Genomic DNA, 15,102 nt, shown 5'->3' with positions numbered 1-15,102 from the left:
ACGTGAAAAGTGTTATATCAAATGCAAGGATTATTATTATTATATACGAGGAGAATTGTGCCCCAGGCTGAGACTGTGTGTTGTGGTGGAATTCCAGACCTGAGCTATGCTGTGGGTCTGGCTCAGGGCTGGAGCCTGAGCGGGGGGTGTGTGAGAGTGAGGAGGGAGAGGAGGGAGGAGAGGAGGCCACACAGTGCCCCCAGCCCCGTGCTGCTCCTGTAGACGTCCAGCTTATCAAGGGGCAGTGGCAGGTCACACAGGTTCTTGGTCAGGTCCAGGAGGAGTGGTGGGTTGTCCCGAAGTCCTCGATACAGCAACGTCACCAGCTCCTGCACCCTGTCCACAGGCTGTGCCCAGGTGGGGGCTGTGGACAGCGGGAGCTGGGGACTGGGGCCCTCCTTGCCCGCTTGCCGCAGCAGGCAAACCAGCTGGTACAGGTCTCGGCTCAGGCTGAGGCCCAGTGACAGCAGGTACCAGCGGGAGCTACACCGGCTCCAGGCCTCTCGGTCCAGCCCAGCGCCCACACTGCACAGCCACACCACATTGTCACACAGGTAGGATACAGCCCGGCTCAGCTGCACCCCCGTCAGGCACAGCCGCAGCACAGGGTCCCTCAGCACAGCACTCCGCCGGGCAGCCTGCACCGCATCCACACTGCTCCCCAACCGCAGCACTGTGTGTGAGAAAGAGAGAGAGACTGAGAGTGAGACCGAGAGAAAGACTGATAGCACGAGTGTGAGAGCGAGAGTGACTGAGAGAGACTGAGACAGAGGATCAATCACTCTGCACATGGCGCGGACCGGGGAACACACATGGCTCAGTGTGGCCCAGCTGACACCTGAACGACACCCTGAACGGGTAGACGAGGGCTCGGTTTTAAAGTCTCCCCCAAGTCTGACAACGTGACTTTATACTCACGCTTGCGTCCTGCACTCATGTTAGCCTCCAGCTGTTGGAGTTTTATGGACAGCTCCTTGCCGCTGCCCTGCTTTGGGATTAGATAGTGAAGCAAAGCACATGCGTACTGAGTGGTTCTGAAAGAGAGAAGGGGCGACGTGGGTGACAGGCAGCGGTGCAGCCAAAAGCACAAGCACTGGGTTAACGCGGTTTGGTTTGAGTCCACTCGACAAGCCAGGTTCCTCCCATCTGTATTCATACTGATCCCCCATGGCCTTTGATGTCTGGGGTACGTACGTGTGTGTGTGTGTTCATGTATACGCGAGACGCTAACTGTGTGGAGGGTTCCTGGAGCCCTGTTCAGGAAGACGTAAGAGATCCCGAGGTGCTTTTTAAAAAGAGGAGGGAGTTTGTCTCCCCCGGTGTCCTGGCCAACCGTAGGCCAGAGAAAAATCAGTCATTCACTTCACGGCTGTTTTCGGGACACTGTTGTGCGCAAATTGGTTTGTACACAAAACAATATATAATGTGGAGGACTTTGTGGAGGACTTTGGGATGTTGTTCCGATGCGAAAGCCGCTGCTAATATACCAAATGTAAGGATGATTATAACTATTGTTTGCTCATCCCCAAGCTCCCACTGCCCTCCTGCTTGGACAGCGTGTGACACACAGTGCGTGAGCGAGGCTCACTGAACGCCCCCTCCCCTCCACGTTTGATGTTACTGTGTTAAACACGTCGCAGGTCTGTGATGAAATGTCTGGAAAAGTGGGAAACAAATATTGCGGAAGCGATCTGAAAAAAAATATTAAAGGTGCAGCAGCCATCACTCGGCCTGCGGCAGGGAAACACAGAGCAATTGTGCAGCGCAGCCCCTCCATCTCTCCCCACTCCCTCACTCTCCCCACCCCACTCCCTCGTCTCCCCCCTCACTCCCTCACTCCTCCCCCGTCCCCTCCTCCCCACTCTCACCAATCCCCACTTCTCTCCCCCCCCAACTCTCTCTTCCCCCCCCCCACTCTCTCTCCCCCCCACTCTCTCTCTCCCCCCCACTCTCTCTCTCCCCTCTCCACTCCTTCTCTCCCCCCACTCTCTCTTTCTCCCCCACTCTCTCTTTCTCCCCCCACTCCCTCTCTCGCTCTCTCTCCCCACTCTCTCTTTCTCTCTCTCCCCCTCCCCGCCCCCACTCTCCCTCTCCCCCCCACCCCACTCCTCTCTCCCCCCGCCCCCACCCACCCACTCTCTCCTCCCCCCTACACTCTCCCCGCGCCCCCACACTTCACGGGCGACCAGAGGAAACACAGTGGAGACATGGGGGGGGGGGGGAGCACCCACACACACTGCAAAACAGGCTTACAGTGAGTGCAATGACCCCAGACCAGTACCGATTGCTGTGTGGTGATGTTTCCGCTGCGAGACTTTGCTGGGACCTCACCTGAAGATCCTGTCCCTCCCCCGGCTGAGGGAGATGAGGTTGATCAGTGGTTCCATGGGGGGGAGTCGGGCTGTACGCAGCACAGCGCTGGGAAAGCAAACTTTGAACCCAGAGGGAATTGGCGAGATGTCAAGCCCAGCCCATCCGCAGAGAGGACCTCCCACTCGGGCCGCCTCGCCCCCACACAGGGGACAGCAGGCAGACACATCACTGCCGAGAGCAAAGGGTGAATGAGCAGCAGACGGAGAACAGAGTTGTTGGTTAATTTAACGGTTAACTCTCCGTCGACGCCAACCACACTGACCCCCCCTCCCACCCCCCACCCCCTCCCGCAACCACCCCCCTCAAAACCATCATTTATTTATGGCGTGTACGAACAGTAAATAATCTGCACACAGCAATGCCCCCACAAACAGCCATGAGGTCGGTGTCCCACCTTATCTTCCCGAGGAGTCCGGTGGGATCTCTCCCGTCGCCGCCCGTGGGGTTTAACGGCTCATCTGAACGACGGCGTCTCCGACACTGACCCCCCCCCAGCGCTGCGCTGCACTGCGGGGTCAGTCCCCGAGGCGGGGCTCGAGGCCACAACCTCCTGACACAGATATGTCATTGTCAGTGACTTAGTTACCGAGTGAGTTGGATGATGCGTCAGTAAGTTAAGTTAGTTGAGCGAGCGAGCGAGCGGGTTCGTGGACGCAGTGAGCTCGTGAATCGGTGAGTCAGTGAACGAGTCGGTAAAGCAGACCAGTGAGTTCGTGAATTAGGCAGTGGTTTTGCGATTAGTTACTGGTTTAGTGATTAACTAGTCATTAGTAAGTTAGTGATTAATTAGTGATTATTCAGACAGGTAGTTGGTGAATTAGTAATCAGTTGGTGAGCTGGTCAGTGATTTAGTGATTGGTTAGTGATTATTCAGTGAGTTAGTGATCTCTAGTAATTAGTTAATTATCAGTTAGTGAGTCAGTCAGTGATTAGTTTGTGATTATTCTGTTAGTCAGTGAGTTAGTGACCAGTGAATGGTTAGTTGGTGAGTTAGTGACCAGTGAATGGTTAGTTGGTGAGTTAGTGACCAGTGAATGGTTAGTTGGTGAGTTAGTGATTTAGTGAAGCGGCTTAATTTGACTTCCGGTGTCGTCTCCAAGCAACAGCGACGCCAACACAGACACCGTGACAGTGAGCGGCTGTGAGTGTGAGTGCAGCCGAGAGGGGGTGTACCGGGGGGGGGGGTATAGCGGGGGGGGGGGGGTAGCCGGGGGGGGGTACCCGGGGGGGGTGTAGCCGGGGGGGGGTACCCGGGGGGGGGTATAGCGGGGGGTGTGTAGCCGGTGGGGGGGGCGGGTGTAGCCGGGGGGTGTAGCCGGTGGGGGGGGGGGGTGTACCGGGGGGGGTGTAGCCGGTGGGGGGGGTACCCGGGGGGGGTACCCGGGGGGGGTACCCGGGGGTGATGGCGATCTATGTACCCGCCAACGCGCTGGAGGTGCCCGCGGCCTCGGAACACGGTTGGAGCGATGATGAGGAGGAGCGGGAGGAGCGCTACTTCCTGCGGGACCCCGACCAGACCAGCGATCCGCTGCCGCAGCCCTACAGGATGTTGGACAAAATGGTCACCGCCGTCACTGACCGCGCCTGGGACCTGATCCTCCGGCACCAGGAGCAGCGCGAGGCCGACAGACTCAACGCCCTGATTCCCCATTACCTGTCCTCTGAGGAGGTGCAGGTGAGTGTTGCTGTCACCCCCTCCCACTCCGCCCACTCCACTCCCCCCTCCCAACTCCCCCTCCCCACTCCCCCTCCCCCCCACTCCCAACCCCACTCCCCCCCCTCCACTCCCCCCCACTCCCACCCCCCCACTCCCTCCCCCCCACTCCCAACCCCACTCCCCCCCCCTCCCCCCCAACTCCCAACCCCCACTCCTCTTCCCCCCCTACTCCCCACTCCCAACTCCCCCTCCAACCCCCACTCCCAACTCCCCCTCCCAACCCCACTCCCCCCCCTCCACTCCCCCCCAACTCCCAACCCCACTCCTCTTCCCCCCCACTCCCCACTCCCACTCCCCCTCCCAACCCCACTCCCCCCTCCACTCCCCCCAACTCCCAACCCCACTCCCAACCCCACTCCCCCCTCCACTCCCCCCCCAACTCCCAACCCCCACTCCTCTTCCCCCCCTACTCCCCCTCCCAACCCCCACTCCCCTCCCAACCCCCACTCCCACTCCCAACCCCCACTCCCCCCCTCCACTCCCCCCTCCCAACCCCCCTCCCAACCCCACTCCCCCCTCCATTCCCCACTCCCCCCTCCATTCCCCACTCTCCCCTCCACTATTCCCCTCCAGTCCCACCCCCACTCCCCACCCACTCATCCCCCCACCCACTCCCACACAACAACAACAACTTGCAGTTATATAGTGCGCTTCGCACAGGGCAGAGCCCCCGAGTGCTTGACAAGACCCTGAGAGAGAAGCTCCTCTCCCTTCCCACCTTGTGGTTCGAGTGGTGCCGCGGGATCTTTAACCCCCACCCGAACCGACGTGGACGGGAGCTCAGGTTGGGCTCTCGACGGACCGACTCGACCGCCCCCCCACCCCCCCAAGCCCCACCCCACCCCCCCACTTGTGGCCCAGGACCTGATCTCTGTCTCAGTTCCCCAGCACCATAAACTGCCTGACCGACTCGGAGGATGAGAGGTACATGTTCGCGGGGCTGGCGGACGGCCTGGGGGCGCTGAGCACGGAGAGCAGCGAGGTCATCGCTGTCTGGGTGGAGCAAGGAGTGGAGATCGTTTCACTGCAGGCAATACAGAGTGGCAGTATCTACCTACTGGCCACCAACGATAACATGGGTATTTAATAATAATAATAATACGTGTATTTGACATACAACAACTTCACACGGGGCTGTGTCTCAGAGCGCTTGACATAGCACCTTATCGCATCGTTGAGATGTCTGGATGCGTTTCACAGAATATACCGTAAAGTAAGTTGACTGCGTAATTTTTGGGGGCGAAATGCGCGCAGCAGTGAACCACAACCGGTCGTGGATTGAGTGGCCAAATTATTATTATTATTTATTATTTGTCGGCGCTTCTCTGCTGCCTGCGGGCAGCGAGAGCCACCGGCTGCGGTTTCCTTAGCACCGTGCGTGACTGGAGGGCATGACGTCTCATAGTGCTTTGGGAATGTGTGAGTGCAGTGTGGACTTTGACTCTTATTAAAACTCATTGTTTTATAGACCTCGATCAGGGACCACCCCCCCCAGCCGAACCCTCTCGGTTCCAGTGATAGTCATCACATTCCCGGCCATCTCCAGGCGACCCCGAGTCCTTTAAAACATGATTTAGGAAAGGAAGAAGACGATGTGAGTCTTCCTCTGTAATCCACTTGTTTTTGTCTTTCAGGTGTTGCTCGGCTGTTCATATTTTATATCAATAATTTCTTTTTGGTGAAAGCAATGAACGCAACTGTGAGTACACAGGTTAATGGGGTATTATTAGTAATAATAATACTTGCATTTGATATAGTGCTTTTCGCGTCTTCTCGACGTCTCAAAGCGTTTCACAGAATAGACTGTAAAGTGAATTGGCTGTATATTTGTGGGCGAAATATACAATCAATTCACTTTACAGTATTTTTTTGTATATATATTTTGTATTGTTTTCCTGTCTGTGTTCTTGGTTCCGTTTCTGGGACTTTTCCTTCTTACAAAGAGTGAGATTTCACATTAGTCCCTAGACTGACATTTTCCTGTTATAAGCAGCGCCAGGAATTTCAGTCTTTTATTGGAGCAGGTATTTGGCCATCAGCAGCTTCCCACAAACCCATGAAGTGAATGAGTGATTTTTGTCTGGGGGATTATCAGCGATTGTCAGTCCGGACACCAGGAGAGAGACACTTCCTTCTCTTTTCAAATAGCGCCACGGGATCTTTAACATCCACCTGAAAAGGCACAGATGGGACCTAGGTTTAGCATCTCATCGGAAGAACAAAACTTCTGACTATGCAGGACTCCCCTCCGCCCTGTGCTGGAGTGTCAACCAAAACTGTGTGAGTTCAAAGTTCCTGCCCCTCAACCATTCAGAGGCAAGTGTTAGTGACTGAGCCAGGCTGGGAATTTAAGTAAATCTCTGTGGGATTCAAGAGTTAAGGGTCTTTTTTTTTAACCCATTTCTGCATCTTTCAGTCAACGTCCCATTTCCATGAAAAAAACACCAGTTTGTCATTGATTGATTTTAGGATGATCCGATCAAAAGGAACATTTGCATTAAGTTTCAGTTGTCGACCGGTGGCGAATTCGCTGGCATCAGTCTTGAAGGTAATGTTCTCACCGCAATTCAGCTTGAGACAGCGAGGCTGGGACAGTGCATCTCCGACAATACAGCGTGGCGGGGGAGGGGAAAAGGTGCCCGAGTCCCAACCCCCTAACCTCAGCCAACCTTCCTGGTGCCCCTGTTCCAGTGGGTAAAGCCCCTCTGGGTAAGCTTTCCATAGTGTTGGGGGCGGACGGTTGTGGGTGATGTGTACGGAGCTCAGTGTGTTTCTTGTGTTCTTGTGCAGATAAAGAGGATTGTTATCTGGAAATCTATCGGCTAATGAAAGATGCCTGGTTAATTGACCTGGACCAGAACTCATCAGCTACCCAGAAACACTTGACATTGAAAGAGCCTCTTGTGGTGCGCCCAGCCATCTTTTCCTCTTTAATACAATAATCCTTGTATTTGATGTAGCGCCTTATCACATTGTTGAGAAGTCTCAAAGTGCTTCATGGGATTTATATTGTAAGGTGAATTTGTACATTTTGTGGGTGAAAAATGGCAGCCAATGCCACAAACAGTCATGCATTGAATGCCCAAATTACTATTTTTATTTATTTATTGAAGGGATTATTACCCCCGGAAAGCGATTCGCCAATCGACTAACAACCGGGTTCCTACTCACTGCTGGGTAAACAGAGGCCCGTGGAGTAAGGAAACTTGTGTAAGGTTTCGCCCCGCCCGGGAATCAAACGCAGCTCCTCTCACTTGTGGAATGAGCGCGTTGCTCACCAGTGGAGACAGAATCTGTATTTCAGGCTCCGTTGCTGCTGCTTCGAGCTGCAGAAACCCAGGGCATCACTCCCAACGTCTAACGCAGCGTGTTGTCACTGCAGTGTTGAAGCACTTTTCAGACGTCCTGGCCTCCCGATGTGAAAAGCGCTGTATAAATGTGAATTGTATCGTGTTGTATGAAAAGTAATCAGTTTGTTTCCTTCTCCAGCACCAAAGCGAAGCATCAGGTCTGGATGACATCAAGTTGACGCCACCGACTTTAATAATGAGAGTGAAACGCAAAAAATTTACAGGTATGATTCCACCTGGATACATTTCTGGGGGTAATAATCCCTCCAAGTAACAATAATAATTTGGTCACTCAATCCACGACTGTTTGCGGGACACCTCCGTGCACAATTGGCTGCCATGTTTCGCCCCCAAAATATACAGTCAATTCACTTTACAGTATATTCTGTGAAGCGCTTTGAGACGTCTCAATGGCATGATAAGGCACTATGTCAAATGCAAATATTATTATTATGTGCAAGTCAAAACATTGTGGAATGAAGTTCAAGAAGGATATAAATATTGATCCTCTCAGAGCTATATGTAAGGGCTTCACTAGGGTCTGTCAGGATAGCATGTAGTCGGCTGATTTCGACTTAAAATTCTGACCTCTCTGTGCTTGAATCGTTTCAAACTGAAGTGAGGTTTCCTCTCTCTGGGGATACAACACAAATTTACCTTTACGCAGCCCGGTTTTTTGCTTTCTGCACAGAATACTCTTGGAAAAATCTGACCGATGCCCATCAGAAGATTGGAACCGTCACAGTGGTGGGCACCGGCCTGGGCCACGTGATCAGCCCTCAGCAGTGGAAAGAAGAAGCAAAGAAATTTGAAGGAATATATGAAAATGCTCTCTCCAAAGACACCACAGCAGACAACGAAGAATTGCCCAGGTGATTCCCCATATTTGGAGCGCGCAGGGCTGACGTTTGACAGAGACCTCCTTCACCTTGCTCCATCAAAGCCTGTCTCAAGACTCTCCTTTTGACCATGCCTTCCGTCATCCTCCCTTCGACCCCCCCCCCCCCCCACCCTCCCTGCCCTCCACCTCTCAGCTCAAGTGCAAATTCTTGACTATCCAGTGCCTTGAGACGTCCCCCGACATGAAAGGCGCTGAGTAAATGTAATTTGTTGCTGTTGTTGAGATCACAGAGAGGATCAGTGTGAAGAAGGCCCTTTGACTCATTTGATCTCATCCAACCTAAATACACACCTACCCCTCTTCTCATCCACCCAGTATATCACGTGAAACACTTTGAGACTTCCTCCCTCCCGTGAAAGGCGCTGTATCAAATATCAGGATTAATCATATTATTATTTATTTAAGGAAAACCTTTTCATCTGATTTCAGTCGCCCGACATTCCACTTCCTGATGCTGGGACACATTCTGCCCATGTGGCTGGATACTAAATCCTATGCTGGTGAGATGCTTGGCCGATCTTACTTCCTCCAGTTTTAACATTTACTTTTTGGGCCAGGTTAAGGTTTCCTCCCCATTCTCCTCTTTCCCTGAGGCTGCTCGTTCCTTGAGTGAAGGACTGAGCGGGTGGGCAAGCGAGTGGGCGAGCAGAAGAAAGGCTGTCAGAGCCATCGTCTCTAGAGCAAACCTTGTGTTATTGCTTTGTAGCCTCACATTGTGCCGTGCCATTCCATCGCTTGCCTGTGATGGTTAAAAATAACACCTGCCTGGCTGGGTTTCTTACCTCTGAGTCTGAAGGTTGTGGGTTCGAGCCCCGGGTCAGGGATGTTTGAACTCCCAGTCGGCTTGGAGGCTGGGGCCTTGGATGATTGGAGATGATATCCTTCAGAAAGGATGTTAAACCCGAGCTCCTGTGTCTGAACACTAAGGATGGACATTAAAGATCTCACCGACTGGGATCTGAACCCTCGAGGCCCTGGCCCCAGGCATTCTCATTGCATTGTGCGTTTGGAGAATGAAATTAAGCCATTTGTTGGCAGAAAGTTGCTGAATTGTTGTTTGTGATCTCTCCTGCAGGCACCTTGGGCTTGTGGTGGAGCGGAAGCCACAACATTTTTGCATACGCGCTGGTGAAGCCAACAGGAAAAGAGAAGCCAGGCATGAGCACACTTTCTACAATCCCCATGGTCTCCAGGCAAATCCCAGATAACACAGGCTCCCACACAGTAGGCAGCATCCAGCACACAACTTCGCACACACTTGTGGATCATTGGGGGAACGTCCAGTGTGGCTGGTATCAGAGGCTGATTAATGTGTTAAACATTGGCCGTGTGTTAATGGGACAGAGAAGCTTAAGTGAGGATCCAATGCAGTTCCTGTAGATTCTGAAGGGTTTTTAGAGATTGAATAATGAAATGCTACTTCACTGGTTGACAGCTCAGTAAAGTGGGTGGAGGGCGGGGTGGCTGTCTCTGTGTTGTAAATGTCTGTAGTTCTTTGGAACTGGTAATTGATTGCGGTTTCTGCCACTTCTTATCGTGTGTGTTACAGAGATGGAGCCCAAGCCTGACATTGTCTTACCCAACTCACGGCCCATCTGCTGCTGTGCTGTGAACACTTCTGCCTCGCTGTACATAGCTGGTCTGATGGATGGAATAGTGACCATCTGGAATGCGTTTCTAGGTACAGTATCTAATCACATAATATCTGTGCCCTTCGCTCGTGCTCCCTGCCCCCAGCTCCCTCCACTCCCCCACCGCTCTCCCTGGCCACATAACTGTACCTGCACCAGCATCTGCTCATCCAGCCATCATGAACCATTTTGAGATGTCCTCCCAATGTGAAAGGCTCTGCGGAAATGTAACTGTTCATATCTCCTTCCCCCCCACCCAGGAATCCCGCTGTCGGTCTTGCCAATCCAGATGGGAAGCACAATCTCCAGCCTGGACTTCCTGGGGGACTCCCGCAACCATCCTTTCAATTCGTATGATAGAATTCCGAAAGTCCAGATCTTAGTGACCTGCAGTAACAGTGAGATCTACCTGGTGACAGCAGCCGGTTACACAGCAGCCAGCATCTGCACACTGAGAGAGAGGTGAGGGGGGCTCGGGGAGGGGTGGGGGGGGGGGGGGGAGGAGACTGAGAGAGAGGTGAGGAGGGCTGAGAGAGAGGTGAGTGGGGCTGGGGGCTGCTGAGAGAGAGGTGAGTGGGGCTGGGGCTGCTGACAGAGAGATGAGGGGGGCTGGGGGGTGCTGAGAGAGCAGTGAGGGGAGCTCGGTGGGTTGAGGCGCTGACAGGCACTCAAGATGCCACAGTGAGGATGAGTTATGAAGAGCAACTAATGGAATATTCCAGAGTGAAGAATACTGCCAGCCTAGGGCGGGCAGTGTGTACTAGAGGAGCTCAGTGTGGTCCTGAACCTCATTCCATTTCCCGGAGCCCTGCTCCATAATATTAATACTTGCATTTGATATAGTGTCTTTGAGAAGTCTCAGAGCGCTTCACAGAATGTACTGTAGAGTGAACTGAGTGAAAACGCGGCAGTCAATTGCACATTAGCAGTAACGGCTGGCATTATTTCAGTTTGGTTCTAGATCTCATTGTGCGGCTTGAGAAGAGACGGTCATGTGTCCTGACTAACTGTCCTCTAGATAAATTGGTCATTAAACTCTACCAGACTCCTCACCACCCTCACTCTTTTCCTCCTACACTCTACAACCTGAAACCTAAGGTCACTTACCTTCTGATGTTTGATTTACCCTGGCTTCCTGTCCTTTACCAGCAGAGGAGGGGTGACTGGCTGCCATGCTGTGCCAGGGGGCTTCCGAACCAGCAGCTGAATGACTCAGAAGAACGTTTCTTTCCCCCTGGTTTCCCCAGGGATAAATGGTGAATTCAGCAATGATTTCTAACGGCAAATCTTATTGTTTCAGAAGTGAAGATCCAGAGTCCGCCATCACTGCGGTGCAGGTGGTGCCGTCCATGCCTACCTTGGTACGTTCTCCATCTCATCAGGCCTGAGTGCTCCCAGACACTGTGCAGCCTGAAGGCTGCGATATCAATGTAAATTGTTGTTGTCTCCACCGTGGATTATAGCAACATCGGACACCGCAGAACAACATAACGTTAAACATTGTCACAGTAAATTTTTCCTTTAAAACAGGAATTTACTGTGACAATGTCCAATGTCTGAACTGTAAGTGAAGGTTTGGTGACTGGATATGGCTTAATGAAAGCTCCAACAGACCGCTGGACTTCCTGCCAAAAATCACAACATCGATTCGGATGAAAAAGCCCCTTCAGCCCAGCTAACCTAATCTCTTCAGCACCACTCCCCCCCCCGTCCCCCCATCACAACAGAACATCAAGCTGCTGTTTCAATTAGTCCCAGTGTCCTGGCCTCAACCACTCTTTCCAGTTGTTAATTACTCTGCGGGTAAAGGAAAAACTTCCTGCTGTCTGCCCTGAAATTGCCCTTTGCAATTCTAAACATGTGTCCTCTTCTTTTACTATCTCGGTAACTCCGAAGACATTGTTCTGGATTTACTTTCTCAATCCCATTTATAGAGTCATACAGGTGGCCTTTGAGATGTCTTCTCTCTGGACTGAGGAGGGAGAGCAGATACAAGGCTCGCTCTCTTTGCTGATGTTATTCAGAATTGATCTTCGATTCCCAGAATGTTCTAACATTCCCGTCATGTGTCTCTCTCCTCAGATTTTTCTGACCTTCCGAAATGGGAGCACTGCCTTGGTGGATGGGGCACAGGGAACCTTGTGCCATTTTGTCCTCCCCACCACCCATACTATAGGGACGCCGTGGGAACCCACATTTGCCTTTGACGCATTGGGTCGTTTGTTATACATCAAAGGTAGAGAATCAGCGGCAGCGGTTTCCATTCGCTCTGTTGAGCCGGTATGCATCTGCACGTGGGTTTGAGGGCCTTTTGTAAGCGTCTGTGTAAAGACGCACTGTTCAGTCTAGACTTGCTTGTTTAAGATCAGATCCATTAGTGCAGAATTGCACCTTTTCAAACAAAATCTCTGACCTGTTTGCAGATTTCTATTTTGTATCTGATCAGAGAATTTTCTGGGCATTGCTCTCTGGACAGTGATTTGTTACCAAATAACATACAAGTTGTCATCTCAGCTGCTAAGTGTTTGGGGGTCCAAGATTTTTTCTCGGAGCTTTAGAAATGGGCTTTGAATGTCTGTTTTCTTCTGTACAATACGATATTCGAGTATCTCGATAGACAAAAACAACCTGTAATAATATATAAAATAATAATAATCTTTGCATTTGATATAGAGCTTTTCACATCTTCTAGATGTCTCAAAGCGCTTCACAGAATATATTGTAAAGTAAATTGACTATATATTTGTAAACACTTGCACGCACATATACACCTAAACATACATAAAGTTTCACACATATACACACATACAGACATTATTTGCAATGTCCCTGAATGAAGAATGGAGAGCGGAGGAGGCTGAGGCACTCTCTCAGAGCTGCAGTCATTCAGCTGTTTTGGTGCTCAGTGACTCTGATCTTGATTCCTTACAGCAGCTAAAAAGAACACCCAGGAGAGAGCCATTTCAGTGTTTGTCTTCTCGCTGATGTCCATCCCACGCCTACAGATCTACATCAAGAGACATAAGCGACCGCCGCTGCTCCCCAAATTAATAACCTGGGACAAGCGAGGCGAGCTCTTCTTGCAGGAAAGGTGAGCTGTGAACAATTCAGCAACAGAACAAGTGAGTGAGCGAACACTCTCAAACGTCATCCATTGAGCCCTGAGTCCCTCCCCTATCTCATTAGTCTAAAGAAAGCTCTTCAGTGTGTCTTTGAGAACTCTGGGAGCTGTCACCTCACTTACAATAATGCTGCCGCTCAATCGAATATCAGAGCGAGTGGCAGTGATGTGCGTGAGCTCCCGTTTTCTCCCCTCCCACTCACATGTCTTAGAGAAGAAATCCTTTTCTGAATTAAGAAATCTGACATGGAATGCTGTAAAACTGCCCTAATGTTGTTTTTCAGAATTAGTTCATTGAAGAAGAGAAACCAGAGATTGACCGAGTTCTGGAACCACTTGAAGCACGAGACGACCTAACTTAGCCGGCATGAGGAGCGAGAGCAGGCATCTGGCACAGAACACAGACAGCAGCAGCGTGAGGGGAGCAGCATCTTTTATTCATTCCCTGGAGCCCAGACAATCCTCTTTCCCCCCCCACCACCCAGGGGCAACGTGGCCTGGCAGTACAGCCACAGGCAGCGAGGGGCAGAGAAGTGAGCTCTTTACTGATATCTTTAACTGCTTAGAACACGCCATCAAATGAAATAAATCTAAATGACATATGCTTTTATTTTGCAACAGTCTATGATGTGTTATTTCTTCATGTTTGTATAAATACAGTGAAAATTGTAGATTAGCAGTAAAATGTGCCTCTCAACTCTGCAATTTTCCACAAAAATTTGGCAAATTTCCCCAGCAAGTTTTGGCAAGTATTTCCTCAATCTTCTATTGGCCATGTTAATAGTCTCTCATAGTCAAGAGTAGTGACTGTTTGGTGTGAAGCACTTTGGGACATTGCGACATGATAAAAGTGTGTATCAAATACAAGTACAGGATTTGAGAACCTTTCCGGTCTGAGGATACAACACCATTTTGGGGTGAAAAGCAGAACTGACATAGCAAAGTGCTGTACTGGTAACTACAGGCAGCAAAGGATTTACTAAATAGTAAGGAATCCTGAAGGAAACCCCCCCCCCACCCCAGGCCGCACAGACACTGATCACTGGGGTGAGAGATGTGGGTGTCTCAGCACCTGTAAACCTGCACATCACTTGTCAGGGCCTAAACTTCTGCCCTGTCTTAGTCTGTGCCTTGAAATATAAGATGGAGCAAAATTTGTGGAACATTTTTAGTTTCAGTCTGAATCTGGAAGCCGTTTCTTCTTAAAAACTGAGAAAAACTGGCTTCAATGATCCGACTGGATTGGTGAACATTAAGAAAAAATGGTCTCGCAGCCTAAAATGGGGAAATTTCAAGCCGTGGGAGCGGAGAGAAAGGCAATGAACGAGTTTGAACAATTTGGCCACACAAAGGTTTCCAATAAGATCTTTTTAATTAAGGAATAAAGAAATATTTCTATATACAGTACAATACAAAGGTAGCAGTAATATAAAGTAAGATTTAAGTTAAATTCTCAGTGACTTTAATATAATAAGACACATTAAGATAAACAATAAAACGGCCTGTGATTGTCCACACAGAGCGAGGGGTTCACTGTCAGGTCGAGGGCACAGGTGCTGCTTCTGCCAGTGAGGGCTGGGCAAGAGGTGCCAGTCACAGCCGGGTACGCGGTGCCAGTCAGGGCTGGGCATGAGGTGCCAGTCAGGGCTGGGCATGAGGTGCCAGTCAGGGCTGGGCATGAGGTGCCAGTCACAGCCGGGTACGCGGTGCCGGCCAGGGCCGGGTACGCGGTGCCGGCCAGGGCCGGGTACGAGGTGCCGGTCAGGGCTGGGTACGAGGTGCCGGTCAGGGCCGGGTACGAGGTGCCGGTCAGGGCTGGGTACGAGGTGCCGGTCAGGCCCGGGCACGAGGTGCCGGTCAGGGCTAAATACGAGGTGCCAGTCAGGGCCGGGCATGAGGTGCCAATCAGGGCTGAATACGAGGTGCCAGTCAGGGCCGGGCATGAGGTACCAGTCAGTGTCCAGGAGCCAGTGGCTTCCATCTCACAACCAGCTTTCTGCAACAGAAAA

The 15,102-nt window shown here is 51.4% G+C and overlaps 2 protein-coding genes across 6 annotated transcripts; one reads left to right on the top strand and one right to left on the bottom strand.

Moving 5' to 3' along the window:
- On the bottom strand, positions 1 to 2,552 carry LOC103188375 (peroxisomal membrane protein 11B). 2 transcript variants are annotated; one of them, XM_042343051.1, is made up of 3 exons: positions 2,332 to 2,552; positions 919 to 1,034; positions 1 to 673 (listed from the first exon to the last, which is right to left on the bottom strand). In XM_042343051.1, exons 1-3 carry the CDS (start codon positions 2,385 to 2,387, stop codon positions 123 to 125), a joined length of 723 nt encoding a protein of 240 aa, XP_042198985.1. In that variant the 5' UTR covers positions 2,388 to 2,552; the 3' UTR covers positions 1 to 122. The 2 variants fall into 2 exon arrangements, with proteins under 2 accessions (XP_042198985.1, XP_007906541.1); XM_007908350.2 differs by lacking the exon at positions 2,332 to 2,552 and having other exon boundaries at positions 919 to 1,324.
- A 1,195-nt stretch (positions 2,553 to 3,747) lies between these two features.
- On the top strand, positions 3,748 to 13,673 carry wdr93 (WD repeat domain 93). 4 transcript variants are annotated; one of them, XM_042342989.1, is made up of 15 exons: positions 3,748 to 4,048; positions 4,971 to 5,169; positions 5,725 to 5,789; positions 6,560 to 6,638; positions 6,881 to 6,996; positions 7,580 to 7,664; positions 8,132 to 8,312; positions 8,771 to 8,841; positions 9,417 to 9,497; positions 9,891 to 10,022; positions 10,233 to 10,434; positions 11,273 to 11,333; positions 12,055 to 12,208; positions 12,907 to 13,063; positions 13,378 to 13,673. In XM_042342989.1, the coding sequence occupies exons 1-15, from the start codon at positions 3,776 to 3,778 to the stop codon at positions 13,448 to 13,450; spliced, it is 1,929 nt and encodes a 642-aa protein (XP_042198923.1). In that variant the 5' UTR covers positions 3,748 to 3,775; the 3' UTR covers positions 13,451 to 13,673. The 4 variants fall into 4 exon arrangements, with proteins under 4 accessions (XP_042198923.1, XP_042198922.1, XP_042198925.1 ...); XM_042342988.1 differs by having other exon boundaries at positions 12,904 to 13,063; XM_042342991.1 differs by lacking the exon at positions 13,378 to 13,673 and having other exon boundaries at positions 12,055 to 12,252; positions 12,907 to 13,019.
- The last annotated feature ends 1,429 nt before the right edge of the window (positions 13,674 to 15,102 follow it).

This window comes from Callorhinchus milii, unplaced genomic scaffold, assembly GCF_018977255.1.
Source record: "Callorhinchus milii isolate IMCB2004 unplaced genomic scaffold, IMCB_Cmil_1.0 Scaffold22, whole genome shotgun sequence".
NCBI lineage: Eukaryota > Metazoa > Chordata > Chondrichthyes > Chimaeriformes > Callorhinchidae > Callorhinchus > Callorhinchus milii.
The sequence above is the reverse complement of the archived record's forward strand: the minus strand, read 5'-3'. Positions and strand labels throughout refer to the sequence as shown.